Genomic DNA, 24,885 nt, shown 5'->3' on the forward strand with positions numbered 1-24,885 from the left:
CAATAGAGAGATAATGTTCAGAGCTTTTGGTTGCAGATTTAGGATTAGTTTTTTAAAATCTTTGAAGACGGAGAGCCAGTTTCTGAAAATTATGGTGGGGAGTATAAGCTTAGCTTGGTGTGGAATGAATCGAGTTTAGCAACTGTTGGGTGACTTCCTCAGTCTCCAGTGATTTGATGATACTTGTCCCCTGCTTCCCCCTTTCAGAACCCTGCTTTCACCAGCTCCAAGTTGAAGTCCAGTGCAGTAAATGATACTGCCAAGGAGGATTCTCTTAAGGGCAATTAGGTATCAACAAAATTCACCACACCAAGCAACAGTGCAGAATCTGGTGGTTTCTAATGGTGGATATTTCTTAATTTTTTAACTTCTTTATCAAATTGGAGGAGATGACACTAATTTCTGTGTTTGATAGTGTATAATGGTGGTGACTAAACTATGATCCTCCAGAGAGTCTTGGAACACAACTGATGCATGCTGGCTGGGCTGATGGGGAGCCCAACAACATCTGGAGATACACAGCTGGATAGAATTAATAAACCCCTCTGAGTCCGGAGGATTTGCTGTATTTGTGGTGGTTCTTTTATGACTTAACAGGGATGCTTACTCGATAAAGCAACGTTGCTTTTCCACGTTTTCTAAAATGGCTTTTTAATTGCCGTTGGAGCATTTTTATATGTATGTTTCTAATATCTGAACAGTACACTGCACAGTCGTCTGCTGAGTGACCAGTCGCAGGTGGAGGAGGACATGGACACTTTGAAGCGGAAGAACAACCAGTTGGTACGAGAGCGCGATCACCTCCAGCAGTCATGTGAGGAAATGAAGAGACTTCATGATGAGGATCTGAAGGACATAACAGACCTGCGCAGTCAGCTGCAGCAGGTAGCCTTTGCTCTGTTTTTGCCAGCTGAGTTCAGCTTCTTGTTTATTTTCTATTTTCTTCCCGCTCCCACTGATTTCTGAAGTGTTTCGGGGGGGGGGGGTTCAGAAGAGTGTCTCTTCCATTCCATTTCTTTAATAGTAAAGGTAAAGGTACCCCTGCCCGTACAGACTCTAGGGTTGTGCGCCCATCTCACTCAAGAGGCCGGGGGCCAGTGCTGTCCGGAGACACTTCTGGGTCACGTGGCCAGCGTGACAAAGCTGCATCTGGCGAGCCAGCGCAGCACACGGAAACGCCGTTTACCTTCCCACCAGTAAGCGGTCCCTATTTATCTACTTGCACCCGGGGGTGCTTTCGAACTGCTAGGTTGGCAGGCGCTGGGACCGAGCAACGGGAGTGCACCCCGCTGCGGGGATTCGAACCGCCAACCTTTCGATCGGCAAGCCCTAGGTGCTGAGGCTTTTACCCACAGTGCCACCCGCGTCCCAATTTCTTTAATACACAGTGCTTATTTCTTTTCTTTAATTTCCATAGAGGACCAACCCACCCACCCCAAAAAAAACCAGCATCTGTGATGTCAACTGCATGTAGAAGACCAAAAGGGAATATTGCTGGTTTCATATCAGAGATGTGAAGGATGATGGGAGCTGTAATCCAACAATATCTAGAGGGTGTCACATTGACTGCCCCTACTACATGGGGGTGTTTTCTAAGTCAGGTGTGGGCAGCTTTATTCCTTGAAATCCCTCTCCTTTCACAGCCTTGAAAACGTATTTTGAATGTAGCCTACAGGTATCTTTAAGAGAGCCTCGGCTTATTCATTTCTTCTTTAACCCTGCCGTCCTTGTGTAGCATCCATTTGTCAACACGTGGAGCTGTGTCTTTGTCAACCCATGTAGTTTCAAAGGCTTTTTACTCAGCACTAGATGCAGAAAAGGCTTTTGACAGACTATATAAAGAATTCAAGTAAAAAACCAAGTAATAATTTGGCAAAATTGGGTGAAAAAAGGTATTTTGACATTGAATCAATTAATTGATGAAAATTACAAATTTGTGGAATATAAGACTTTGCAAGTAAAGTATGGATTAACTAGTGAAACACAATGGCAACACATCCAATTGAAACATATGTTGGAAAGGCAGTTTGGCCCTGACGCTATAGTAGCATCAGAAACACCCCTGCTGCTACAAGATTTAATTTCTTCAACAAAAACAAAAAACTCTACACTTGCACTATATAAAACCCTACTCAACAGGAAGAAATATGATTTTGAATACAAAAATGGAGTGAAGAGTTAGGGGTACAGATGATATATGGGAGTCAAGTATAAAATCAACAGAAATAGCCTCTATGGATCTAAGACTAAGACTTATTCAGCAGAAAATAATATTCAGAGTCCATTGGACTCCAGCAAAACTTTACCAGAAGAAAATAACAAATGCAGACAACTGCTGGAGATGTGGAAGTAAAAATGCGAGCTTAGTACATATGATGATTAACTGCCCAATGATAAGATCATTTTGGTGCGAGGTGAAGATAATAATAAATAATAATAAATTTTATTTATATCCCGCCCTCCCCAGCTGAAGCTGGGCTTAGGGCGGCTAACAACAATCAAAATAATCCAGCATTCTAAAAACATTCATTATAAAATTAATTAAAATCAAATTGATGGCAACCATTAAGCAAAAGATATATATAGCAAGAGTAATAAAAAGAAATTGTTATTTAGGGGAATTGAATTGAATTCTAAATTATATACCGGAAACGTGGGAGATTACAAGGGGTAAAAAAAAAATGGATGTACCGTGCCATATTAGAAGCAAAAAAACTTGTTTTGAAGAATTGGAAGAGCCACAAAAAGATTCCATTGAGCTCATGGATTGACAATATGGACAGACTAGCCACATATGAACGAATTGCATGTCGATGCAAATTAAGAATGGATAAATATGAAGAAATCTGGAAGAAATATTTAAGCATTAAGGCGGACGGTGGTGGGAAGTAGGGGGATGAGAGGTGGGGAAATATTGTTAAAAAGGTGTAGTCATAGGTATATTAGTACTCAAATCTGAAATGTTAAATTGTGTTATTAGTGTTATTGCGGTTTTTGTTGTATGTGTTTTTTGTGGTTGTTGTTTGTATTGAAAAAATGATTAAATAATAATAATAAAAACCGGCAAAGGGTTCTTTTGCTCTGAGTAGTTTATGAACACTCTCTGGAAATAGATGCATCCCTACCAATTGACCCCAATAAACGTGTATTAACATTGACAGGGCCATAAAAACAAGTGTTTCGAAAGCAATCCATTCTCCCTTTATTGAGAATATACTTTAATGGTTTTAGCTTAATTTTGAGCATTACGCATCTATAATAGGGCTGCAATGGACATTGTAACTGGTGTGCCACCTTGTGGTAGACTTAAACAGAACTGCAGTTGCATTTTGTCTCATAATAGTGGACAGTAGATCAAAGAAAGGAGGAGCTTGGGGTCGGGGGATGATTTTGCCATTCAGACTTAGAAGGACACAGTGGGAGAAGATCCATGTTCAGGAGACACCTTTGGGCGGGGTGATATATTGGGAGAAAGCCCCGTGAAGAGACATTGGATTAAAAGTGTCAGAAATCAATAGAAGGGAAGGTGCGAGTATATTATTTTCAAGGAAAAATCAGTAACTGTGTCAGGCAGGGCAGACCCTTCATCTTGCTGTCTGCTTTGATGCCCTGTATAGTTTTACATCTTAACATGTACACTGCATACATGAGAGGTGTTCTGGGCCTTCTGGTGTCCAAAGGGTATTTAATCAATGATCATATGCTAATAAATTGAGTATAAATCCCAGTGATCATGGAAAGCTAAATCTCTTAAGAGCAGCCACTTGTATACATATGGAGAGATTTCTTTTCAGAAGGGGAGGGAATATGCAGTACAAAGTCTGGGTACTGTTAACTGCTGTTTATGTTCCTTCCTGGATGTTATGGGCCCTTTTCATTCCTGGAATTCCTCCCCTTCCATTCTATACTGGAGTTTTTTTTAAGGAGAAAACTGAAATTAAATCTAAAAAGGTTACTCCGTTTGTCCAAGAACTTATTCAGCTTTTTACATGAGCAGAACCATGTGTTGGTGCCATGAAACCAGCTTTTCAGAGCCCTGAGGATTCTGTACAGTCTCTTTGGAACGCAGCACTAGCAGCTATTTTCCTTCTGCTCACAGTTCTTTGGCTCTAAGCATGTTGTGATTTTTAAAATATGTTACCTCGTCAGCTCTTTTGAGGGCCCTAGTGAGTAGAAAATAAAACCTCCCTGTGTTTTCCCCCTCCTGTTTACAATATGACTGAAGTTTATCTGCCAGCAATTATTATTCAGAATATCTTCCGTTATTCCAGGTAATGAAGCAGAATGGGTCGTCGCAGACACACAATAAACCCTACAATAAAGCAATGGGCAAGCTGGAGGGCGTGAAGAAGGATTACGACGCACTGAGGAAGCGGTACAATGAGAAGATGGCGAGCTACAATACTGATCTGAGCCGATTAGAGCAGAAGGAAGGCGAAAACAGGCAACTCCAGAAGCAGATTGACAAGCTGAACAGAAGGTAGAAGATGCTTTTGCCAGAAAGCCATTTCATGTTTTTGTTTTTTACTAGAACAAACTTGACACTCAAGTTACCTCTCTGAACTTTCCTGGCTTTAGTCATGGTTTTTCTGCTTGCTCCCTAGTGACCAAAAATCGAACAAACAAAGTTGACCTGACTGAGTAGCCACATTTTGTTCATGTGTTTGCTCCAGCCACATATAAAGTGCTGTGTATGTGTGCCTGTGTGAGGGCTGCATCCCATGATGCAAAAAACTTTTGTGCACACAGTGACACCTCCTCTTTCTCTCCTCTGGAGCACATTTGGGGGAGAGATGTGGAGGTAGAGAGGAAACTGCAGTCCTGCTGCAGAAGTGGATTTCTGCTTGCACAGTGTTCAATATAATTTTATGTATCCCATGTGTAAGTAAAAACATCATACGTGGGTGAACTATTCCCCTCCCCTGCACCGTGGTTTGTGAAGTGAAAGGAGCTCATCTCCTTTCACCAACATTTCTTTTATAATGAGATGAGAACCACTGCTTCTCTCCCCCCTGCCGCTCCCACATTGAAATGTGAGCAGGGCAGTAATGTGACAAAGAAAACATGGCTGACTCTCCCACTTCTTATTTAGTCCTTTACACAGTTTAGTTTGGTGTGTAAAAGAGGAAGGAAGCTTTCATAGGGCTGCGTTTCGCTTACAAGTGGTGAAAAGACTTGCTGTGACTGTCCTCCCACCTCTCTTTAGGTTTGAGACCGGGCAGCAAGAACTGAGCAAGGCCACTGCCCAAAACAAGGAGCTACAGAGAGAGATGGAGCGGATGCAGGCAGAAGTGACAAGGTTTAAGACAATGCAGCTGAAAGCAGTGAAGGATGCACAGAAGTACAAGGAAGAGAGGGACGCCGTTTTCACCGAGTATTGTCTCATCATGAGCGAGAGGGACGAAGTCCTCAATGAAATGGATAGGCTGGATACAGAGTTGGAACTTGCTGAATCCAAATTGAAAAACATGTCCTCAGAGAAAAGAGTGGCTAGTGGGGAAATGGAAGCCTTAAGACAGGTATGGTATTGTATGGCACTTGCTCTGGCCAGAAAGAGTTGTTCAAACCTAGTGGTGTTGACTGTGTAACTCTGCGAGTTTCTAGACCAGTCTTCCTCATCCCAGTGCCCTCCAGATATTTAGAACTACAGCTAGCAAAACAAAAGTCTTACGTATTATTGCCCTCTGTGCCAATCATCCCTTGGTCAGAATTAACTTCTCTGATTTCTCTATTATTACTTTGGGGCTGCACAGTGTTTCAACTTATGATGCAAGCAAATATGTGTTGCAGCTTTAAAGATATTTGCTAGTTGCATCTAATTCATGCAGTGTGCTGTATTATGCCTTCTTATGCATGGCACAGGCTTTCAAAAATTCAGTGTGTTTTCATTAAGAGAAAGACTTTCTTGTACACTTAATGTACCTCCAATGATGGATTTTTATTTTATTTCAGGAGCTGAACTTGGTGAAGGAAGAGAGAGGTGTGGCTAGGAAGAAAAAAACAGAAGCCATTATCCAGGTAGGGTGGGCTCATGGAATGATAGTGTACAGTTAAGATGCCCAGTTACAGTGGTACCTCAGGTTACAGATGCTTCAGGTTACAGACTCTGCTAACCCAGAAATAGTACCTTGGGTTAAGAACTTTGCTCCAGGATGAGAACAGAAATTGCACTGCAGCGGCAGCAGGAGGCCCCACAGCTAAAGTGGTACCTCAGGTTAAGAACAGTTTCAGGTTAAGAACGGGCCTCCTGAACGAATTAAGTTCTTAACCCGAGGTACCACTGTATTTGCTAGGGGCTGCAGCCCTGTTGCATGCAGTTGAAACTGTTCTCAGGATGGCAGTCCTGAACTAGGGGAAGAAAGCAATAGGCAGTAATGTTGGCTTTGTTTTTAAGAGGGAAAATAGTGCAACTGCAATATGAAAATAAGGGCCACATTAGCTACTGGTGATTTGTGTGTGCTCCATGCATGTATGAGTGGTGTGTGTTTGTAGCTAAAGACAGCAATTTCTCGATAATACAGGGATGGGAATTTATTTTTAAGAATAAAATGGCTGTATGGAGTAAGGAGTGCAGAACCCTATCTTCAAATGTTTTCTCCGTCCCAGCTGAGCACAGTTCCAATACGTGAGCTCAGTTGAGGAGGAAAGCATTCGGGAGAAGGATAGCAGGGAGGGGACAATGGTGCCCCACTCCTTACCCATACATTCCTTTTGGTTTTTTATTCTTTAAAAAAAGATGACCCCCATGAGATTGATATATCTCCATATAACTACCAGGGAATGCAGTTGGATTTTTCTCTGTAATAAGTAAACTTGTTCCGGAGGAGCACTTTATATTGCTTACAGCAGAAATCTTGCACATCTCTTGTGAAATTCTGGGCCTAAAGGAGTTTTCCCCCTCTTTCGTATTAAGCCTGACTGTTTTTCCTTTTGTACTTTAAAGTAGGTTCTTCCGATGCATGTGTATAGTGTTCTGTGGTTAATAGGCCTGAGCCTTTGAGCCCCGAGAAGGAGTCCCAGCCGCCTCCTCCTTCTCCTCACCTTTACCTGATGGTCTTCCCGCCCTGCCGCTGTTGTTTTCTGGCCGAGCCCTTTGGAGAGGAGGAAGAGGACCCGTGCCGCCGCCACCAATGCCATCTGCCATGCAGCCTGCTTCTGCGAAGTGATATGACTGAAGGGACTACGGCTTTATTGAATTTTGTGTTGAAGACAGTAAATATGTTAATGTAAATTTTGAGGAATCCAAACTTTCGTTCAGTTGTCTTGGAGGAAACAATAACTTCAAGCATTTAAATGAAATTGATCTTTATAATTCAATTGATCCAAATGAATCCAAGCATAAAAGAACTGACAGATCTGTCTTATGTTGTTTATGAAAAGGAGAAAAGGGTGTCTTCAGGGTATGTTCCACTAATTTTTAATGCTCTTCATTTTGTTGTTTTTAATCACTAGTTAGTGTTCAAGATATCCTAGTTAAAACTAGCAATTCCTTTTGAAACTTAAAATGAGTAAAGCCCATACATTTGTATGTTTGATCCTCAAAGCTCTTACATCTCACGAGGGAGGGATTAGAGCCTAGAGGTTGTTGCTTGTCAATCTGTACATTTAGACCAAATTGTATTTGCACTGTTAGTATGAAAGCGAGTGGCAAAATGTTAATACACTATACGATCTTCTTTTGGGTGTGTTTGTTGTTGCTTTTTGACCAGTTTGTGTTCAGAGCAGTGGGGATTTTTTTAATGTCTACATTATTTCTAATAAACTGTTGAAGACTCCATGGCTGTCAGCTGGCTGGCTGGCTGTAACTTCATGTATTCTTACTATTTGTTGGAATGGAATACTTAATTTCTAGTTGGAATAAAAGTGGGGGATTATTTCATCTGTTTGAAGGAGGAAAATTCTAATATTCCCAAGCAAGTCTTTTTTTTTTTTTTTTTTAAAGGATCTGTAAGTTGTGGGTACACTGACAGTTTAAAGGGGAAAAAATGTTGTGATTTGACTAAAATAAAAGCAAGTTTTGACTTCCTTTTTTAAAAAAAGGTAGGTTCTTCCAGCAACTTGCAGTATAGGACAGAAGGAATAAAAATACCATGGACGCCAAAGTACCAGAGGACCGTCATTGGCTCCAGTAGGGGTAATATATATTTATATTATTTCTTTCTTGGAAATTACTGCATGAATGGAGAGTTTGGCATTCTAGCTAGTAGATTTTTGTCAATGTTTAAAGCAGGGCACCATCCTTGCTTTGTGGGGGGGGGGGTCACATTTGGAAATCTAAGAAACTATCATGGGCACCACAACATAGCCCTTTTGCAGAAGAAAAACACAGTAATGGGATGAGAATAGCCTCCTCCTCGAAGCACCAGGTAAAACACCCATGCATGCCCCCTTAACAAATACCACACAGGCGCAAAGAGAGGTGACCCCCAAATTAAAAACAAGCCAGACCCTGATTTATTTATTTTTTAATTGAGAGGGTTAGGAGGGGGGCTCTAGGGGGAGTCTGAAGGTACCACTGCGCACATTGGGCAGTTTATGTTTTGAGCAAGGACATGCCCCCACCCCATATTTCTAGTGCATGCGTATTAAAAGCATTCTCTCTTGCCCCCTCAACCTCTCAGTGTTAGTATGAAATTTTCCATGATATCCTAGTGGTAGGGTAGTCTTTAAATAGCGCATGTAATTGAACATTTAGGTGTTGTTCTTGTTGGAAGCCCACTATTAAAAACACTTGGAAGCCAACGTAAAGGGATGGTGTGACTTCCCTGGTAACTTTTGCAACACACCCAACTGCCGTGGCTGCTCCTGTGCTGTTCTATACAGGTTCACTGTCTCATTCTGAATGTAGCAGCCCCAGCCTGGTAACCCCACCGCAGTCACCGCTTAACCTGGAGACCTCGTCCTTTGCCAGTAGCCAGTTGCAGAACTCACTTTCCACCCTGCCCAGGTGAGCCCAGTGTCTGTAGGGCAACATCAAAAAGACAAGTAAGTTATTCTGTAAATGTCTTAGATAGGGCTAGTTGAAATAGTGGTTAAATGTGTAAATGGAAAAAATAGAAAAGGAAAGGGGGTGGGGGAAATGTGCTAAGTACAGAAACTGCTGCCTTTTGGACCAGTAGCCTTCAGCCTTTTTTCAAGCTGGGACTTGCCTTTAACCCCAGTCTGCAAAATTTGACTGATTGTCCCCCACCCCACCCTACCCCAGTCCCTACTATCTGTGCTACCTTTCTGCTCCTCTCTTCCATGTCCCCTGGCTGTCCTTGTGCCCCCAGTATTTCTGCTTTGCATTCTGCTTTTGTCTGCTAGGGGAGAGCAGCTGATCGCAGAATAAGCAAGATGCCAATCACTGCAGCTGCTAGCCAGAACCAGGATAGATCTATAGGCAGCAGGGGCAGCCATCCTTAAGCTTTCGGAGCAGGATGTGGATGAAAATCTAAGCACCCATTTAAGTATTTAGTAGAAATGTTATAAGGAATTAAGTATAAATAGATTAATAGAGTATTAAAGGGAAAAATAAGGTTAGAATGTGTTAAGATAATTAAAGGATAGAAAGCAGAGGAAGATGGAAAGGAATTGCTGAAACAATTAACAGAAGTGGAATACGAAAAGGGAGGTGTGAGGAGGTCATTGAAATAAGTGAATGAAAGATAAGATATTGAAACTGTTTGATGTGTTTTAAATTGTTTTTGTTTTGTTTTGTTAGTTTAGTGTTAGTGTTATGTATTGTTTTTGTATTGTATTGTATTGTTTATTTTTTTGTAGTGTTTAAATTGTTGGAAAAGTAATAAATATTATTTTTTTAAAAAAGAAAAAAAGAAAATCTAAGCACCCATTTAAGTATCTAAATATCTGAAACTGTTTAGATATAATGCAGTTGATCAGCTTTTAATTTTTCTGGTATTCTTCTTCCTTCCTCTAACTTGAGCTCCTGGCTAGAACCCATGAGCAGCCATTCCACTCCACAAGGCAGTAGAGCTGCAACTCTTGACAGCCATTCCATAACTGATACTGTGAATGAAAAGGATGAAGGGATCACGACACCTCCGTCCAAGCAGACCACCCCAACCACCAATCCCTGCAATTCAATCAGGTAACCTGCTTCCTCATTTTCCCTCTCTCTTTCTCTCTCTGCGTCTGTATCTCTGTGTCTGGGGGTGGGGGGTGGGCAGCTGCTGTATATTGTAGGCTGATTCAAGGGGAGTAGAGTTGAAAACTGAGTGCCAGATTTTAAAGCAAGGGCTCCACTTCTACAAGGAGCTTGGTCTTCACGTTGCCCTTCTCTGGGGCCAAGCAATTCAGCACGAGGGAGTGGGAGTTCCCAAGAGGAACACTGAATTTGGATCCATGGTGGCAGTGCTATTTTTCTAGAAAAACAGGTGCTGGAACTCACCATGAATGCCTCCCTTATTCTTTTATAATGGCAACAGTGCTCACCTGAGAGGTGCAGGTACTGAGTTCTGGCTGGGGGAAAAAGCCCTGCATGGTGGAAAGGAGTCGATTCCTTCCTGCCAAATAATGCCACAGAGAACTCAAATTGGGGCAGCTGGGACATCTTTGGGGCCTCTCTTGCTGAGAGCTGAGAGATAGCAAGGGAACAGGGGTTAAGGGCTGGCTGGAGCTGAGGGTTTGGAGGAGCAGGACCTGATGAGGATCAGCTTGTCAAACAGGCCTTGGGTGTCTTCTCTTCTTCTCTTGCCATTGAAAGGAATTCTGTAGACACCAGCAAGAGGACACCTGAACCTAGAACAGTTACCATTAAGAAGTCCCAAGAGGAACTCGGAATCCAGATCTGTGGTGGAAACCTACATGGTATATTTGTGTCCGATGTAGAAGATGACAGCCCTGCCAAAGGACCTGATGGGCTGGTGCTTGGAGACCAGCCCATACTTGAGGTAAGCAGTAGATATAAAAGGAAGGTGGTTGGTGGTTCAAACACTTGCAGAATCTGTGGATGCAAAAATACATCCATAGTTTCCCCCATGAAAGGAAAAGCAGCTTGGGTTTTTTGTTTTTAATGGACAAAAAAGGTTAGCATGGAAAGGGGAAATCATCCCTTGTTTTCTTCCTCTTCTCATGCACCCACATGCCACCACCACCACTCCAGCTGATCCTTCATTCAAGATTCCAGCATTCTGCTAGTTCTTTTGGAGAGGAAAAATAAAATACCACATGGAAAAATAATCATACAACTACATATGATACGTAGTCTGGCCCTCAAATATTCTAGTGTTGATGAGGAAGGTTGAGATAAGCAGAAAATCTATTAGGTCTTGGCTGGAAAATGTACAAAATTTAAGGTGGAATGTCAGCTGACACCAGCAAGGATACTTAAGATTCAGAGCAGTGATGCTTGGATGAAATATGGCCCAGACATTTTCCAATGAATGACAGTTCTTAAAGCTTGTGCTGTCCAGCTGTATTTTTTGGACTGGGTTGCCATTTCCTCAATTTTCCATTAGCAAAGATGGTGTGTTCTTAATGCAATGTGAATGTATTCCCCCTCTTTTGGTATAGTCAGATTCTCTAGTCCCACATAACATCATTTTCATTGTTTGGTTTGTTGGACACATGCATCAGATTGGAGCTCTCAAGTATTTTTGTTTCTTCTCCCCCCCCCCCCCCCAGCAGTATGGTTCTGTTGACATGCGGAACAAAACAGCTGAAGAAGCTTATCTTGAAATGCTCAAGCCAGATGAAAATGTTAGAATAAAAGCTCAGTACAGAATAGAAGAATTCAACAAGAATTCAACAAGTTACCCGGAGATGGATTCTATGTCAGGTATGTAAAAGTTCAATTGGTAAACTAGGCGACTATTCATCTGCTACAACTGTGGGCTAATTCACACAGATATGAGCATCTCTTAAACTTTCAAGCACTTGATGGCTTGCAGATGAACGTGTAAATGAGCTGCATTGAAAGCATTGTCTACATTGTGTTTGAACTGACTATAGGGAACAGGACAGCACTGTCTCCAGTGACTTAATCTGCAATAAAAAAGTTGTCACTTGATGCTATAGTCAACAGAAGCAAGCATGCATTCCATTTTTATGAATACAACTCAAGAGCACACCTACAAAATTGGCATCAAAAGTTCAGTCACAGTAAGGCAAACTGTATTTATAGTGATTCCATACTTCCTTTTCAACGCATTTAATAATCTCCCCTTAATTACCTGAAGGATGGATATCCTATGATTAGGGAAGTGGGCCTTAGGCTCAGCACAGCCCTGTTAAGGATTCTTGAATGATTCCATAGCCTGTAAAATTGAATATTATTAATCTACCTCCCAGAGATTTGTGAAGATGACTAAGTATCAGAGAGAGCACTTCCTTAAAAAAGAGAAAAAGATAAGTGAGCCAGCAGTTTTCTGGTTCAAAGCTTATCTCAGTCATGAACTCCTTGAATAGCCTTAAGTAATTTTAGGCACACAATTAAATAACGTATATTTAATAATATAAACTATTGAAGAAACTAAGTAAAATTCCCAGCCTCTGTGATATTTTGCTGTACTGCCTTTTAACAGATGGCTCTAATGTGAAGCACAGGGGTAAAATAATAGAATCGTTGAATTGTGGAGTTGGAAGGGACCCTAAGGATCATATAGTCCAGCCCCCTGCAATGCAGGAATATGCAGCTTTCTTAAATGGGGATTGAACCTGCAACCTTGATGTTATCAGCACCACGCTCTAACCAGCTGGGCCATCCAGAGCATGTATTATATGCCCTGAAGCACAATGATACAGTGGTGAAGCATAGCTCTAAATCCCTCTTGATGGGTTGGGTCTGGACTATGTTAGTTGAACTTGGGTCCTATTGAGATAAAATTAGTCTTGACTTACTCAGCTCCCATTGAAATCAATGGGAATTAAGTTCATCAAACTTAGTCTGAATCCATCCCATTAACAATATAAATATACACCCCCAGGTAGATAAAGGCTGTGGGCAATCATGTCCGCATCAGCCCTGGAACTGGTCGCCTCCTACTTGGGATTCTTGAAATGGCTGTAGAGGGAGAAGTGGGAGCTTTAAGTTACTGCTCTGTTGACCAGGCATGAGAAGAAGAAGTATTTATTTCTCCCAGGCCTTGCCATTCCACAGGCTCCTTGCTGCCTACCTACTGCAAGGACTGACATGCCCTCTCTGTCCTGAACCTGAGGACGCCTCTGGGGCTCAAGTATGCATAGTCCCAAGGAGCTCAACTCAGCAAAGTCCCAGCCTCAAATCAGGAGGTTCCTGGTTCACACCCTGGAGTCTTTGATATACAGTGGTACCTTGGTTCTCAAACTTAATCCGTTCTGTAAGTCAGTTCCAAAACCAAGGTGCACTTTCCCATAGAAAGTATTGCAAAATGGATTAATCCGTTCCAGACTTTAAAAAACAACCCCTAAAACAGCAATTTAGCATGAATTTTACTATCTAATAAGACCAGGCTTCCTCAACCTCGGCCCTCCAGATGTTTTTGGCCTACAACTCCCATGATCCCTAGCTAGGAGGACCAGGGGTCAGGGATGATGGGAATTGTAGTCTCGAAACATTTGGAGGGCCGAGGTTGAGGAAGCCTGTACAAGACCATTAATTCATAAAATGAAAGCAATAATCAATGTTCGGTACTATAAAATAAGACAGTATTGTAGATGATAAAAAATAATTTTAAAAATTTCCTTACCTGCACTGATGATAGTCATTGTTTGGATGGGGGGCTTTTTTCCATTTCCGCAGTCACACAATCAATCAATCATAAAACAAAAAACAAGCAACAATCACAAAAATTAAAAAGCCATAAAAATGCGAAAAATAGCAAAAACAAAAGCACCAAAAATCACCTCAGAACACTGCAATCAGAAATGGAAGGCTTTAATTATGATGGGGTGGATTCAGATGAGGGTGCAAGGGCAGAAGAGGGAGGAAAAAAGGCTTAATTACATTCGGGGGGGACCCAAATGAACAGTGCAAGGATAGAAGCGGGAAGAGTAAAGGCTTAATTACTATGCAAGGGACTGAAATTTGCTATGCAACAGTAAAAACAGAAGCTCATGGACCCCGTTTGGGTTCCGGGGCAAAGTTTGAAAACATAGAATCATAGAGTTGGAAGAGACCACAAGGGCCATCGAGTCCAACCCCCTGCCAAGCAGGAAACACCGTCAGAGCACTCCTGACATATGGTTGTCAAGCCTCTGCTTAAAGACCTCCAAAGAAGGAGACTCCACCACACTCCTTGGCAGCAAATTCCACTGTCCAACAGCTCTTACTGTCAGGAAGTTCTTCCTAATGTTTAGGTGGAATCTTCTTTCTTGTAGTTTGGATCCATTGCTCCGTGTCCGCTTCTCTGGAGCAGCAGAAAACAACCTTTCTCCCTCCTCTATGTGACATCCTTTTATATATTTGAACATGGCTATCATATCACCCCTTAACCTCCTCTTCTCCAGGCTAAACATGCCCAGCTCCCCTAGCCGTTCCTCATAAGGCATCGTTGCCAGGCCTTTGACCATTTTGGTTGCCCTCCTCTGGACACGTTCCAGTTTGTCAGTGTCCTTCTTGAACTGTGGTGCCCAGAACTGGACACAGTACTCCAGGTGAGGTCTGACCAGAGCAGAATACAGTGGCACTATTACTTCCCTTGATCTAGATGCTATACTCCTATTGATGCAGCCCAGAATTGCATTGGCTTTTTTAGCTGCCGCGTCACACTGTTGGCTCATGTCAAGTTTGTGGTCAACCAAGACTCCTAGATCCTTTTCACATGTACTGCTCTCAAGCCAGGTGTCACCCATCTTGTATTTGTGCCTCTCATTTTTTTTGCCCAAGTGCAATACTTTACATTTCTCCCTGTTAAAATTCATCTTGTTTGTTTTTGCCCAGTTCTCTAATCTGTCAAGGTCGTTTTGAAGTGTGATCCTGTCCTCTGGGGTGTTAGCCACCCCTCCCAGTTTGGTGTCATCTGCAAATTCGATCAGGATGCCCTTGAGTCCATTATCCAAGTCGTTGATAAAGATGTTGAATAAGACCGGGCCCAAGACAGAACCCTGTGGCACCCCACTAGTCACTCTTCTGCAGGATGAAGAGGAACACCTACTTCCGGGTTTGCAGCGTTCGGGTTCCAAGTTGTTCGGAAACTAAGCTGTTCGAAAACTGAGGAAGGGGCAAGCAGAATATGAAATGGAAGAATGGTATAAAGAGGTGAGGGATATAGCTATTAATGATAAATTAACACATGCCATTAAGGTAAGGTGGGAAATATGCAGGTAAAATGATTTTGAGGAGATATGGAGGGTGTTTGCAGAATTTGTACTGTTAAAACAGAAAGGGGTCAAACCATCGCAAGAGGTGTTGAAATTTTGGGAGGTTGGATAGTTACAATGGAATGGTCTCGGTGGTGGGGTGTACATTTTTATTCTTATTTATTTATGATTATTAGTTTGTCAAAAAGAAAAAGAAAATTTAATAAAATAAAATAAAAAGGGTCTCTTCATCTCTCTTTTTTTGCGGGGCACTTTATGACCGGATGGCAGAAGTGGAGCAGGACTTGAGCTTCAAGAAGGATGACATTTTGTACGTCGATGACACTCTGCCGCAGGGGAACTTTGGTTGCTGCATGGTGTGGCAGCTGGATGAAAACGCCCAAAAGCTGGAAAGAGGACAGATTCCCAGCAAATACATGTAATTAAATCTCTGAGATACAAATGGCGTTTGCCTCATTGCTAAAAGCGGGCAGTTACGATGAAGTATGAACAAAAGCCAAGCGTTTTGTTCTTCAAAGCCTTGCTGTTAATGTTGGAGGGGGTATTGAGTTTCCTAGTAAAGTTACTTGAGAGAGGTGGCATGTTTTAATAACTCTCAATTAAAGAAACTATTCCGTCAAGTCATTTTTAGTGCTGCCAATGGTTGCCTACTTCCTAAAAATGGAAAGGACTTTGTTTTTGTGCTTTTATTCCGGGACAGCCTAAGTGGCTTCCCGTCATCATGCCACAGCACTTTTAGACAGGGATGGATGGCATCCATATTTAATTTTGGTCCATGGGTTGGAACATAAGAGAACACCACATTTTCCCCTTTAATCCACCAAATTAATGCTTGCTTTTTAATAAAGTTCTTTTTAATAAAGATCAAGGAGATTAAGATCAAGGGGCAGAATTGGGCACTGCTGCCTCAGCTAAGATCCTGATGTCATGGTGTATATGCAGCCAATTGGTGGCTGCCAGCTTATACTTATACGCAACCCCACCTCCTGGCCAGGTCCGGAAGTGGCTTTTTGGGAGAGAAACAAACTGATCCCTGGTTTTGGATGCAATGGTTGATCCAAGAGTCGTATTTTGTTTCTTTCCAGTGTGTATAGGGAAGAGACAGGCCAGAAAGACTCAACTGTGGGAAATTGCTAAATATGAGTTGTGAACAACGCCATTACCTTGTTTTCAATTCAAAAGGAAAGTAAATACAAGCCACGATGGCAATCATCAGCCAAGGTACAGGTGCTGCTTAACACTCCTGGTTAAGCAGAAGTACCAAGTGATGGTGCAGAGTTAAGCATCATGGTCTCCCTTCCCTCCTGTGCAATTTATTAAACTCTCTATCTGCTTGCTCCTTTGGGGAGAGCGCTTCCTGACAGCTATACATGCAGCCTGGAAATCCTCATTTGACAGCACGGACTTATTAAACAGTTGTCCCGGCATGGATTTATTAAAGCATGGGTTTATGAAGCAGTTGTCGTGCTACGAAGCCAACAGGGCAACTGCTGCAACAGCCTCCTTGCTTTTCCCCAAGACTCTGTGTGTGGTCCTACATTGAATGAGGCAGGAGAGACGCCAGCAGTGCTGCCCCCCCCCCCGCCATTCTCTCTCCTTTCTCCTGGCCACAATGTAACATCCCTCTACCCTCCCCATTCTAGAAGGGGGGAAAACATCATGGTATTAGCTTGTGCGAATATTGCATTGTGGGGAATGTGCAGCTGTGGGTGCATATTCCTTGATGATCCAGTTAAGCCCTTCAGTAGACATAAGGCCAAATGATTGCTTTTAACTGGTTTAAATATTAGCGTGCTTTATATATATACTGTACGTGTGCAAAGGAAAACTTGGGTCTGAAGCATCCGAATGCCACCTTCCTGTGAAAGTAAAAATGAATAAACCATTCTTTGTTTTTTGTTCTTCCAAAACAGAGGTGATGAAAGCTTCTCAACAAGCCATCGAGTGGGGTGTGAAAGACTGTTTATTCATAGATTATAAACGTAGGAGTGGACATTTCGATGTGACAACTGTTGCCTCAGTAAAGGAGATAACAGAGAAGGTGCTTCTTCTCTCTCTCTCTCTCTCTCTCTCTCTCTCTCTCTCTCGTAGCTTTATTTTTTTCTCTTAAAAAAGGCACCCACCCACAGTTCTGCTGTAGCTAAACTAGTTTGGGCCTGCCAGCTTCTCAAGTGGGAGACTGTCTGGAACCACACAAAAACTTATCTGAACTCTTTGGAGAAGAGGCAACGCACAAGGAGATAGAAATACGGCCCTTTCCCAGTTACGTTTACATTCTTATATTTAAAAACTGGATTGATGTGCTGTTTTGATTCTGTAATCCCTAGATGAAAGTGGCTAAGTAGGTGAGCCAGCAAGTTGTGTGTTCGAGTCTAACCTCGGGTGTTGTTGGCTTCAGAGCACATGGCAGTAACTTTCCATGGGACACTGAACAAACTTTCTGCCCCTGTTCTTAAGCTTACACTTCACGGGCCAAATCTGATGCAACATGGCAGCCAATATTATCATTATTTAACAACACTTACATAGTATGGGAATGTAATAAACCTCAAAGCCATTTGTTGACCGTGTGCAATTTACATGCCGCCTTTCATCGTAAGATCTCAGTGTAGTTCACTGTATTAATAAGTAAATAAGTAAATCCCCCAAATTACATTGTATTTAATAAGTAAATAAGTAAATCAAAACAGTAAAACAGTACCCCAAATTAAATTGGATTTAATTTAATACAATTAAAAAGCAGTAGAATATTATTCTCAGGTGAGGAGTGGGAGGTTTCTGTTTCTTCTGTCAGGAAGAGCACCCATCCAAGCTCCCCACCTCCTCTCTCCATGTCCCATTGCTACAGGAACTTTTATCTCAGGCCAGCTCTGCTACTGGCAGTAAACCAAGCTGATGAGAAAAGTGCTTTTAGGCCATTTGGAAGTTTCAGGTCTCCTCACCTGAGCACAACTTCCATGGTAAAAAAGCATGCCCTGCCCGCCCCACTAATGGAGACGTATGTTTAAATAAGAACATGCCGCTTGTCTCCATCACAACTAGCTTGGGCCTAAGTAAATTTGCTATGGTGTTCAGGTTCTGCATTTGGACATCCCAAAGGCATCTGGCTGGTCACTGTGAGATGCTGGGCCTTTGGTCCAGCAGGCTCCCCTTCCGCTGTTAACTGGGCAGATAGGAAAGACGGCTTGGGGAGAGGCAGGTTTGAGAATATTAGGCTGGTGATGAGTTTAAAGTCAGGTGTTTGCACTTCTTGGCTCCTTCTGTTGGTATATTTAAATAGTACAGGAACTGTTAGAGAGAGATAGAGGACACGGTGTTGGTGGTGGAGGGGTGGAAATTGAAGGATAGCCAAGCGAGAGAGTGAGAAGTCGCCTGGGGGAAGCAAAAAGTACAGAAATACAGAGAGAGAATAGGAATGCAACCAGAATGGTGTCTCAGAGCAGTGCTAGAAACAGAGATATGAAACCTAGAAGCTAAATGGCACCTTAAACCCAGGTTATGGGCGCAGCAACGGAATGTCTAGGTGCGCTTTTTTAATAACAAGAATACAAAGCTGACAATGAACCAACTGCAGCTAAAATATTCTGTTCATTTTTGACATGGTCTAGTCCTTCCCCTGCCCGCCCCCTAATATTCTTAAGAGGGTCTCTTATCCAGTCTTCAGACAGTAGCTGGAAGTGGGAAGAGTGAAAAAGGGTCCCCCTTTCCTTCCACTGCAGTTTTAATCTGAAATCTCAAGTGCAGTACTGTGCCCATAGCTCAGAAACTGCTCACGATAATGAAATTACGTGTCACAAAATACGCCTGGAACAATGGGAGTTTCGAGCACTGTCTCAGAGAGAGCAGGCAAGCTGCAGGGACACTTGTGAATTTCCTCGATAGTCTAAAGTGAGCAGTTATTGTCCAGCCCCCTCCCCAAAAGGGGGCTAATGAAACTGAGCTGCCTTGCATAGCTGTTTGTAAGGGTTGCTGAGTGAATGCACGTGAAATGCTTTGAACATATCATTAATCAATTATTCGTAAACCAGGGGTAGCCAACAAGGTGCCCGTCAGATGTTCCCTGCCAGCATGATATTTAAACCCTTGCAAGGAGGGAGAGGTGCAAAAGTCAGGAGGCATTGGAGAGAGAATGAAGACGTGAAAATTGGACAAGTACCCCAAGGTTTTGGCAAGATGAAACTGCCAGTGGGGGAGAGGGAGAAGAGAGGGAAGAGATCTCCGTACAGAAGAAGTAACTTTGAAAACGGCTCTGATAAGAAAACAGGAATCCAGGCCCAGGTGGAGTGACAGAGGCAAGCCAGCTTTGGGAGCCAAGTGGCAACCACTGGGCTTTGTGGGGCAGCTGCACTCACACTCCATATATCCACCTTGCACAACAATTTTCAGTGCTTGCTTCCTTACAATTATGGTTCATAAAAGATAACTGAAATTTCAGATTTTAAGCAACATTTATAAACGATGTTTCCTATATATAAATGTTTTGGACAGCCACCCAGCACCCTAAGGGTGCTTTCCTGTCACAGTTGACCCAGCACCCTAAGGGTGCTTTCCTGTCACAGTTGACAGCACTGCCACTGTGCAGGTGCCTGTTGATTAAGGCAGATTGCCTTGCCAGTTGCAGCAGATCAAAGGTTAGCTGCTGCTGCTCCTGCTGCTGCAGTGTATCAGGCAGCCTTCCTATACTGGGCACCAGGTGGCGCTCTGCACACACCATTTCTATGCTGATTAAAACAGGCTGCAAATCTGTTTAGCTCCCTAATGGTTTGCCTTGTGTCCCCTGAAAAATTAAGCATTTAACGAGCTTTTTCTACATTTCTGTGTTAGAGAGCAAAAAGACTCCGTCTTCCTGAGGGACAAAGTTACGCAGAAACATTCTAAAGAACAGTTTGAGACTGCTCAGAAGATAGAACAGGAATATAACAAGTACTTCACAGGTTTGTATGCCAAAGGAAACAATAGCAAAGTGGAAGGCTGGCTTCTGATTCCTCTAGCTGGGTCATGTTTACAGTGGTACCTCGGGTTAAGTACTTAATTCGTTCTGGAGGTCCGTTCTTAACCTGAAACTGTTCTTAGCCTAAAGCACCACTTTAGCTAATGGGGCCTCCTGCTGCCACCGCGCCGCCGAAGCACGATTTCTGTTCTCATCCTGAAGCAAAGTTCTTGACCTGAGGTACTGTTTTTGGGTTAGCGGAGTCTGTAACCTGAAGTGTATGTAACCTGAAGCGTATGTAACCTGAGGTACCACTGTATGTGTGTGTGTATTTTTTTGCAACAGCATTCCCCCCCATCCCTTAGCAGTCTCCTGTGTGTAGATCACAGCATAGCACCTGGTTCCCCATAACAACCAGAAGAATTATAAATCATCCCTTTAGTACTAAGCATGTTCTATTTCAAAGAAAGGGAACAACCATTAAGTCTGTATTACGTGCTAGGATTTCCCAAATGGTCAGCTCAAGGGATAGGAAACCCAGCAATGTCGGGCACAAAAGCTGGCAGAAGCATCTGAGAGGAGTGGGGGGCAGAGCTTGCAGCTGCCCAGTCCGATCCAGGTAAGCGGCAGTGATGCTACAGTTGGGAGAATGGTGCCATAGCTGTTTCCAACTACATAGGTTGCTGCTGCAAACTGGACCTGCCAGCCCCTGCTCAGTTACTTAGGCACTTGACTATGTCCAAGATACTGCCTGTGCAACATTTTAATGCAAGACACTTTTCCAATATTAGCAAGTGAGGACTGCAAGCAGACTGTGGAAGACACTGTGGAGAATGGCTAGTAGCATTTTAGTTTGTTTGAAGAATGAAGACATTCTGTCTGTTGGTCTATATCCTGGTTTCTCTGACTGCTTGGGACTGTGTGGTCAGTTCATATGCACAGTACAAATCACTATTTTTAAAAAGAATGTAGTCCCTGCCCTCAAGCTTACAACCTTAAAGGACATGTCACAAAAGGGAGGAGGAAATAAGCAAGTTCAGGGTCTTGGGTGTCCAATTTTGCCAGAATTTTCAGTAGACGTAAGAACACCCAGAGACACTGGACACCAGTTGGTCTCACAAAAGTAATACTTCACCTCCCGGAGCTCAAAACAATTTTGCAGATGACAAAATCAACCCATAAGTATGATTTTTATTTTTTTCTCTGGAGGTGGTTCCATTTTCTGTTTGCCCATCACTCCCATGGTTCCCCCCCCCCCACGCTTTACTGCTGTCTGTTGACATGCTTCTGGAGGTTTGAGGGGAAGTCCCCTCCTCCTCCAAGCTTTAGGGGTGGTGGCTACTCTCTCAGCCCCAAGCACTAGTTCCCCCCATTCCCTCAAGAAGTACAGAAAGTTCAGTTTCCTGGTAGAATTAGAGATAAGCTGAGGGAGAAACGGGGAACTTCATTTATGCATGCAGATCCACTGTGGGATCCTACAAGGGTGTCTCAATGGCATGATCCCTCTCAGCCTTGGGAATCGGTGGGATTTGTGCAGTGGAGACATGCTAAATAGTCAGGTTTTTTGGAGTGCAGCAAGATTATTGGATGGAGTAACCCTGCAACACTTTGCTTGAGAAGGAAGTTTTGCAATAGGCCAACATATCCTTATGAGAGACTCTTGCTGTGTTGGTATTTTTCTCCACTGATTGCTGTGGTAGAACAACAAAGCAACTATGACAGGCTTTGATCATAAATGCAGTTTTAACTGTTTAACTCTGAATCCCCCAGAATGGGGTGGTAGGAAATTCCTGGCAATTTCCCCTTGTGCTTTGCCTTGCAAATCCAACTTGAATGTCCCTAAAAGCATTTAATGGGCTCTAACTGAGCACCAGTGTGTTGTATTTTCTGTTAACTTGATCCCTTGAATAAGCCTGCCAGTTCTTTTTTTATTACTATTATTATTATTATTATTAACCAGTCATGCCTGTTTTATTAACGAAACCCGTAAACGGCCATCTTCTTATATTTGTAAATAGTGGCTTGTTGCTACGGCCATCATCTCTTTGTATATTTCTGCCTTGCTACTAAACTTAGCCTTCTGTTCAGCCCTGAAGGTTTATTATGCTATAACAGGGGTCCCTCTAACCATATTTAGATTTAATATGTAAACTTTGTCACCTGATGCCACTGAAAATAGCTTTCGGAGGGCTCAATAACAAAACAGTTGTCTTAGAGGATCATACTCGTGGGGCCTGGCTGCTTTCTCCTCTTGCCATGTTTTTGTTAGCTGTATTGCAACAGCAAAGGCTTTCTTAGCAGGAATGAACGTTCTCAGAAGCTTGGCTTCTTCAACACTGATTTCTTTTGCTAACCACAAAAAGAACTCTGCTTCCACAAACGGTAAAGAAAAGTGAAAGCCAGAAAGCCCAGTTCCTTTCTCCTTTTCCTAAGCTCAATGGGAGTTACAAAGAGAGATGCCCCCTTATCTTAGGCCTCTCCCTGTGTCACTCTCAAACTAGTCCCCTGAAAGGAACAACACGCAGTTTCAGTGTCCTGAAAAATTTACATCTTAACTGTCTCTCTGTGTGTCTCTCCCTTGCTGTTTGTCTCTCTTCTAAGAAGCCAGACGCCATTGCTGAAGTCTCCCTCTTCCCCACCCACCTCCCTGATGTCTTGTTTGTGATCTCTTGTGGCTGTATCTGCATAAGTGCTTCAGTGACAAACTGATACCATGGCCTATGAGAACCATAGCTGAGCACTCCTGAATGCCATTAAAGATGCTAAGAGTTGGGTCCTACAAATTCCACCATCAACACTCAAAATCCATACAGTGAGAACGCGTACAGAAGCACAGTCTGTATGCACCTCCCTTCATTTTCCTGATTCCTGGGCCACATCAAGAGTGAGGCCTAGTTCATATACCCGCTGGTGGAAATGCTTATAGGGAAGCAGGCAGTGCAGGCGCTATTACACTCCCTCCTTTCACAGCATCAGTTCCTGTTGACAAAGAGGCAGGCCACTTTTTGGTTCTCTGCAAATTATCGTGAGGATAATGGAGGGTGTCCTACATATGACCACCTTGAGCTCTTAGGAGAAAGGGTGGGAAATCATCATCACCAAGAAGGGGGTTATTAATCCCCCTTCCTTTTTGTTGCTTCAGTGTGTTTCGATTTCTTGGCGCTAGTGCAAATTCAGCGCCCCCCCCCGCCCGGCCCCTGTAAACAAGCATGCTGATTGATTGGTGTGTGTGATCCTTCTTTTCACAGGGATTGTCCAGGGAAGCCCTCTTTTGATCATTTGCACTCACATCATGACAACAGTTGATCAAGAACAAAACAAGGTCCTGTGGATTCCTTTTTCATAAGACTGTGATGCTGCAAGCAACCTGTTCAGGTTCCCCTACCCCAGTCTTTATTTTATCACATTTAGGTAGTCTATGTAATTGGAAGCTTACATTGCTCAAGCTTTGTTCTTTTGGTGTGTAATAGCCATAGAGATTTTTATTTAATTATAATTGCAGCCTCTATTAAAGGGATATGACAGCCTCTAGTGTGGTCCTGTAACTTGTTAGTTTTGCCACTGTCAAAAAATGTGTCTGTTTTGTTTTGTTTTTTAATTTTTGTTACAATATATTTTCTGAACTAAAAAAAGTCACTGTATGAAAACAAAAAAAGTTAAAGAAACTGAGTAGTGTGTTAAAATAAAGGTCAATATCTATAACTTGACTTGTATGGAAGTGTTGCATAAATCCCTCTCTGACTCCGTTGTTCAGTTTACTACTATCAACCAGGTTACAGAATTAAAACAAATTCACAGACATTTGTAATGGTTATTTTACAGTGAGATTCCAAATTGCATTTTGTTGCTAGAGTTGCAATTACCCGTGAAGCATAATGACTCCAAAAGAAAATTCAGAGCAAAGCTTGCTTCAGTTTTGATACCACTGAATTTAAAAGATCCAACTTGACATACCACTCTTTGTGCCCTTCCCATTTAACAAAATACTACATTTTGAGTATCAGTGGTAAACATCTGCCTGAAGGAAATTGGGCTTGGTAGATGGTCCTTTTTCTTTCCAGTGTAAGAGGCATTAGGCAAAAGGTAAAAATTCTACTACCTCAGCCCTGCAGATTTGGAGTCCTAAACCATGACCTTCCAACGCCCAGTTTGGAAATGGGAGTGCTTTATAAGCTTTTCTCAAGCTAATGTGTGTAAGGCTGAAAAATAAAACAATTCCCCCAAGTTAAGAGAAGGCTTAAAATGACAAAGCCACGGGGTGGGGTGGGGGATACAAATTTTGGACCATGCAAGGGCTTCATTGGACCTGATTTCAGATGTCTTGGGAGAGAAAGAATGTCTTATGAATGTACGTCTTATGAAGTAAGCTAGCATTCCTTCAGCTACTGATATATTTGAATAGCTGTCCCCAACCTCTCCCTGGTTAATGATCTTTATGATTTTGTTTTGGTGATCCTACTGAAAGATGGCCATAAATTCCACATAATGGCTAAGTGAAATATTTTCTGCTATTATATGGGGCATGTGGTTATCTCAAGGAATGAGGTGGTTTTTGTAATTCTAAAAGTAATGCACTTTGACTTGACAAAATGACAGAACTATGGTGGATACTGCAATGAGTTGCATAATTGTTTAGCTAAAACTAACGTAGCTAGAGGCTCTTTGATACATTAGATGGATTAATTTATTTCTCCTCCACAGCTTTAGGATCAGAT

The 24,885-nt window shown here is 42.5% G+C and overlaps 1 protein-coding gene and 2 long non-coding RNA genes across 11 annotated transcripts in view; 2 read left to right on the forward strand and 1 right to left on the reverse strand.

Moving 5' to 3' along the window:
• LOC308478234 (disks large homolog 5-like) overlaps window positions 1–10,065 on the forward strand; it is a 24,695-nt gene extending 14,630 nt beyond the window's left edge. For 3 of the 8 annotated variants that reach the window (XM_081007671.1, XM_081007667.1, XM_081007672.1), the window contains 8 exons: window positions 702–885; window positions 4,272–4,480; window positions 5,207–5,519; window positions 5,953–6,018; window positions 6,947–7,400; window positions 8,041–8,134; window positions 8,824–8,985; window positions 9,926–10,065. In XM_081007671.1, the coding sequence (XP_080863797.1) occupies window positions 702–885; window positions 4,272–4,480; window positions 5,207–5,519; window positions 5,953–6,018; window positions 6,947–7,000 (826 nt within the window). In that variant the 3' untranslated portion in view covers window positions 7,001–7,400; window positions 8,041–8,134; window positions 8,824–8,985; window positions 9,926–10,065. Of the gene's footprint in view, window positions 1–701; window positions 886–4,271; window positions 4,481–5,206; window positions 5,520–5,952; window positions 6,019–6,943; window positions 7,925–8,040; window positions 8,135–8,823; window positions 8,986–9,925 lie in introns of those variants that run through there. The other 5 variants (XM_081007668.1, XM_081007666.1, XM_081007673.1 and 2 more) reach the window with 5 other exon arrangements.
• LOC308478267 lies at window positions 9,810–15,592 on the reverse strand. The gene is made up of 2 exons (XR_013987000.1): window positions 15,493–15,592; window positions 9,810–10,095 (listed from the first exon to the last, which is right to left on the reverse strand). It is a non-coding gene; the product is annotated as an uncharacterized lncRNA (long non-coding RNA).
• LOC308478255 lies at window positions 15,518–23,872 on the forward strand. Of its 2 annotated transcripts, XR_013986981.1 has the most exons (4): window positions 15,518–15,658; window positions 17,154–17,281; window positions 20,065–20,174; window positions 23,419–23,872. It is a non-coding gene; the product is annotated as an uncharacterized lncRNA (long non-coding RNA). The 2 variants fall into 2 exon arrangements; XR_013986982.1 differs by lacking the exon at window positions 15,518–15,658 and having other exon boundaries at window positions 17,128–17,281.
• Window positions 23,873–24,885: the final 1,013 nt, after the last annotated feature.

This window comes from Podarcis pityusensis, assembly GCF_964106645.2.
Source record: "Podarcis pityusensis genome assembly, chromosome: 5".
NCBI lineage: Eukaryota > Metazoa > Chordata > Lepidosauria > Squamata > Lacertidae > Podarcis > Podarcis pityusensis.